Below are 6000 nucleotides of genomic sequence, written 5' to 3'. Positions count from 1 at the left end.
CCAGAGTCTCTGGTGGCCCAGCAGTACAGCGCTGTTGGTGTAATTTTAGCAAAGAAAAAAAATCTGGGTGGATGGTGGACCAAAAAGTTAATTTTATGTCCTGATCACAACACTCGCACGCACACCTACACCATAATGAAAATGGATCCATTTGCAAATATACATTTTTACAATGTAAAAGGATTAGGATTAGGATCCAACAACAAAACCTATCCATATCAGAACCTATGATGATTATTCAGTGGCCCTGCATAGTCCCTTTCACTGGTTTGCAGACACGACAAAGTGTACAGTAGTTTGTCAGCTGTGGGTAATCGGGACTGACACATTCTTGAGCAAATCACTGAATTCCGTTGCAACTCTGAGTACTACTTACTCCCTTGCACGTCGCGACGACTGGCAGGCTATGCTTTCTTCACTTGTAAACATCGGCTACATGTATTCGGGCATGTAGTTCATGTGAGCGCGAGGCTCCTCCAGCTGCAAGACCCTCCTTCATTCTCGCACCGCAACCCAGTCTGCCCAACCGAGCAGACTGAAGAACAAATTACCTTTCTCTCAATCCAACGGATTTGTATTCTTTACATTCGCGTACTGTAGGCGACGAGCGCTCACCATCCTCTGCTGTACGGGACTGTGGACAATGTTTCTCTTGCAGTATAGAGGTAAGGTCTAACTTGTATTGATTTTGTTACAGTATTACATTAAGCTACCTCTTGTCTGCTCTGCTCTCACCGTTAAGTACTAGGCTATGTCTGGAGCGTTTTACGACTTTCTGTATTTATGGCTATATTCTCAATAAGAATGAATGAATGCACGTTGTTTTATACTCATTTCGAGGACGACTTGATTACAGCAGGTACAGTATATTACTGACAGAAACAACATGTGAAAATCTCAACGACAGTGACCGACAGTGACCAAGCAGATGTGTCCGCGTCACTTGTATTTTATTCACAAATGTATGTAGATTGAATGGTGTAACCATTATTGTACAATGACTATTGATATCATGTAGCACATGTTTTACAATGCATTTGAGTACAGTTGACAAGCGTCCTCCCAAACGCCTTATTATCTTTGGAACTAATGAAATATAATACCTTTATCTGCTCGGTTCCGTTATTGTTTTGCCTAATACTGTTTTCTTGTTTCATTAGTTAATGACCATGGGTGCTTTTTAAATCTTGTAAATAATGTCACCAGTAGCTAACTAAAAATGTGATATTTGGAGAATATTGATGCCATTGCGCACAATGTAGTCGAATCAACTACATTGTGCATGCTATTATGACATTTTCGTCATGAAATCCAATTTGGTAGCTATTTCATCTGATCTGTCAGAAAAAAATAGAATGTTCCCCTGTTCTCAGATATGGGGTGTAGGGCTTTCATGAAGGACATTGGCTCACATCGTGTGTGAGTATCTTTGCAGTCTGGCCTTTCAGATCTTCTTCTCATTTATTCACAAATGTATCTGTGATACATAATGGCTCTGAGTAAATTGACATTTTCTCAGAGTCACATTACCGGCAGGATATTGAGACTTCAAATGAACCTGGTTAATCTGCTTTACTCCTGCACTCTGACTCTGCTGCTCATCTTTTTTTGTGATTTTTTTAAAAACCACTTTTTCTCCCCAGTTTTGTGGTTTCCAATCGGTAGTTACAGTCTTGTCCCATCATTGCATCTACCATATGGACTCCGGAGAGGCAAAGGTCGAGAACCGTGCGCCCTCTGAAAAAGAACCATGAGCCCTCTGAAACACAATCAGCCGAGTCGCACTGCCTGCTTAACCCGAAAGCCAGCTGCACCAATGTGTTGGAGGAAACGGCATACACACACCCCAGGAAATGCTAGAGCGCGATGGGACAAGAACATCCCCGCCGAATAAACCCTCCCCGAACCTGGACAACGCTGGGCCAATTGTGCACCGCCCAATGGGTCTTCTGCTCAGGTGCCGGATGCAACAGAGCCTAGACTCGAACCAGGATCTCTAGTGGCACAGCTAACACTGCGATGCAGTGCCTTAGACCGCTGCGCCACTTGGGAGGCCTTGCTCTCATCTTTTTAGTGTCTGTTATTTTTGACCATGGAGAATTTGCCCCCAAATCAGAGATGAGTGTTAAGCCTACAGTATGAATTATGAAAAGGCAACACAGCTATGTATTTTCTGTAGGGGAATGTATACTGTGCATTAGGTATGAGGTTTACCCCCCCCCCAAGTCATTGGCTTAACATGAAATAAGCAATATTTTGTTGCTCTGTGCCATACTATTTTTCAGCTATTGCAGGGGACAATTCCTTGCCCTGGAATCCCTGCCTAGGCAACTGGCGACCCCCATTATTTTAAAATTAATAGATTTGGTAAATAGTTTTTCATTATTTTGACCTCCTCACATGATATACTGAACAGAAATATAAGCTCCTACATGCAACAATTTCAAGATTTTACTGAGTTACAGTTCACACAAGAAAATCAGTCAATTGAAATAAATTCATTATGCCCTAATCTATAGATTTCACATGACTGGGCAGGGGCACACCCACTGGGGAGCCAGGCCCAGCCAATCAGAATGAGTTTTTCCCAACTAAAGGGCTTTATTACAGACCGAAATACTCCTCAGTTTCTCCTCAGAAATGAACATACAATTCTCTATCAACAGCTCTGGTGGACATTCCTGCCATCAGCATGCCAGTTGCATGCTCCCTCAAAACTTGAGACATCTGTGGCATTGTGTTGTGCCTTTTTAGAGTGCCTTTTATTGTCCCCAGCACAAGGTGCACCTGTGCAATGATCATGCTGTTTAATCGGTCTTCTTGATATGCCACACCTGTCAGATGGATGAAGGAGAAATCTGGCAAAGGAGAAATTCTCACTAACAGGAATGTAAACTAATTTGGGCACAAAATTTGAGAGAAATAATATTTTTTTGCGTATTAACTGTCACTTCCGAGTCGACACACACACACCTATTTCATGCCTCACCTCTAACAGAGAGGAATATGCTACAAAAAAATATTTGGCTCAAATGTATTTTGTCAGGATTACTCTTATCCTTCCCGTAGCATTCAAGCTCTAGCTAGTGGTCCTTTTTAGCAGTCTTTTATTTTCTATTTTTTGTGCTATCGTATAGTGCTTCATCGGTACTTTATCTCGATAGGAGAAAGGTTGACATCGCCCAACCCTAATTGGAAGAAATGTAAACTCTAACAGAGCCTATTCACTAGAAAGGTAACTCAGAACCAGGGCTGTGATGTTGAAAGAATTTTGGGTAAAGATTGTCATTTAAATGGCCACATTTGCTTAATGCTTTGAGTCATCTTGGGGATATCAGTATCAGCTTTGTACATCTGGATTTGGGGATTTTCTCCCATTCTTCCTTTCAGTCTTTACACAGATTTTCAATGGGATTCAAGTCTGGATCACTAGAGGTGGCCCAACCACTAGAGGACTTTCACATTCTTGTTCTGAAGATTTTCCAGCCTTGCTTTGGCTGAATCTTTGCCCCAGTCTAAGGTCTTTTGCACTCTGAAGCAGATTCCCCATTCAAGGATTTGGTTGAAATTGAGTGGAAAACATGGTCATTGTGGATATTGTTTCAAAGCCAAAAAAAACTCAATTAAAATAATCATTTCGCCGTAAACTATCTGTTACACTCCAAATATATTATACATTAATCTGGGAGTGAACGTATAGGCCTAGGTGATGCTGTTGGTTCATTGATTGTTCAGGGCGGCTTACAGTTTTTATTGATATATTTTCATAATTATTAAATAGGCCTATGGGGCGTCACTTTTAGCTACAAAATATCTCACCAATGTGCATTTCCATCTCGTCTCTCTCCTTCATTCCTTTCTCAAGTGCGAAGAGATAGGGACTGACAACAGTTTAACTAAATATGTTTTTTTTGTGTAAACATGTTACTATCAATGTTTCCTAACAGATTACACTTAGTTTCTCAAATGAAGCACTGCAGGGTTGGAGAGCCCATGGCATACAGAGTTTGGGTGGAAGGTCACCTGTTGAGGAGTGAGAGGCTGAAATGCTCCTCAAACAGTGGTTGATGCGTGAAGTGAAACAAGTGCTCTTATAAGCCCAGACATTTTTATATGCAATCCGGTGTGAAAGCTTAGGTTTTGATTGTTGCAACTAAAAAGAAGAGGATCCCAGCTGCTACTATATTCATTTGTCATCTGCTCTGCTATAAAGCCGGAGTAGCCAACCATGCATGATTTAAGAACAAACTGCGGGAAAGCGGCCTCCGTTCGCTATTCGAGTGCATAAACGGATGATACAGTTGAAGTCAGAAGTATCACTTGTGTCATGCACAAACTAGATGTCCTAACCGACTTGTCAAAACTATAGTTTGTTAACAAGACATTTGTGGAGTGGTTGAAAAAACTGTTTTAATGACTCCAACTTAAGTGTATGTAAACTTCCGACTTAAACTGTATGTATTTTTTCCCCAGTCCTGTTCCTGCCCATTTCATAATGGGACATTATACATCGAAACATATTTTACATTTTATTGAAGACGAAATTAATTTGAGAATAGTCTGATGTGTTTAAATATGATAACGTGATAAGAGTACAGCGTGTGTAGCTTGAGGCAAGGAACAGAGTGCAAGCTTTTTTTGACTTTCAAATAACCTATAGTCACATCATGCAGAATGGTTTGATTTCTAAGATATTCTAAGGTTTGTATCATTCACAACTAAATTTGCCAAATAATTCCAATGATCACTTTGACGCTCAACATAGTCACTTCATTTGCGGACTCGCTCCAGAGTAGGAAAAAGATGCTTTCTATTTTATTCAGCTAGGTACAATTATATTCTTACTCTAAAATCATATACAATAAAATTAATTTATTAGCATATCTTGTCTGCTAAATGAACTAACCTACAGCCTAAGGCATGGCGCATAGCCAGATAATATACAGTAGGCCGTCTCATATTCAGTTCTTATGAAATACATTTTCTTAATGTTTCTTTTGACCTGCCTAAAATAATGGATTTAATGGGATGTAATGGATTTATTAGACTTTTTAAAATGTAGATATTCCAAAGGCGCACACCAGAGGCTTTTAGCCTATGCATGGAGGCCTGTAGAAGCTAACATGTTTATGTTAATATAGGGTCAATTACCGTGAGAATGACAATAACCGGCTGACAAAATGTAATGTCCGCCACATTCCCTCAGAATGGATTGCGCTTTTACATACATATGACTTGTGTCTGATACAGGTGAGAAAGGTCATTTAAGTTCATACCAATGATCCTGCTAATTTGTTTCACAATGTTACTCAGTCTGTTCTTACTCTTTAAGTTTAGATTTCCAAAACACTGAATGTTAAAATGGATTCAATGTCCACCCTTAAACCGCAGAGTTTCCTCAGCAAGAACAAGCGCTGATTTCCCTTTGTACAGATAACACACACATTGTCCAAAAAACTCAGTGCCAAGATATTTATATCGATCAGTCGTCGCCACTGGCTCACCATCTATCAGAGTCTGCATTGTTGGCAGTGAGCCAATCTCAACCTCAAAAACCTTTCCTGCCTGGCGGAATGTTACATTTTTTACTGGACCATGACCACGGTGTGCATAAAGGAGAAACATTTGCTGGTGTCAAATCTCATATGAAAACATTATACACATTTTAAAAGCTGAGAAACAGCTGGGCTCCAGAGTGGCGCTGTGGTCTAAGGCACTTTGTCTCAGTGCTACAGACAGCCTAGTTCGCATCCAGGCTTTATCACAACTGGGTGTGATTGGGAGTCCCAAAAGGTGGCCCAGTGTCATCCGGTGTTGGCCCTCATTCTAAATAATAATTGGTTCATTACTGACTTGCCTCATTAGGTAATTAAATTCCTGGAACAAAAGGTAACTGTTGACAACTGCAATGTCAACACAGTGGAAAGAAAGTGTTTTCCACCACTTCTAGGTCTTCTGCAAAAAATTGTGGGAGTTGATCAACTGACATGTCAACCCCAC

At 40.5% G+C, this 6000-nt stretch overlaps 1 protein-coding gene across 2 annotated transcripts in view; it reads left to right on the top strand.

Moving 5' to 3' along the window:
- Positions 1-401: 401 nt before the first annotated feature.
- Positions 402-6000, top strand: part of LOC109905334 (ecto-NOX disulfide-thiol exchanger 2-like) — a 256082-nt gene continuing 250483 nt past the window's right edge. For both annotated transcript variants that reach the window (XM_020502640.2, XM_020502641.2), the window contains exon 1: positions 402-665. In XM_020502640.2, the coding sequence (XP_020358229.1) occupies positions 644-665 (22 nt within the window). In that variant the 5' untranslated portion in view covers positions 402-643. The remainder of the gene's footprint in view (positions 666-6000) is intronic.

Source organism: Oncorhynchus kisutch, linkage group LG15, assembly GCF_002021735.2.
Source record: "Oncorhynchus kisutch isolate 150728-3 linkage group LG15, Okis_V2, whole genome shotgun sequence".
NCBI classification, from domain to species: domain Eukaryota; kingdom Metazoa; phylum Chordata; class Actinopteri; order Salmoniformes; family Salmonidae; genus Oncorhynchus; species Oncorhynchus kisutch.
Note: the sequence above shows the minus strand (reverse complement) of the source record. Positions and strands in the feature narration are given on the sequence as shown.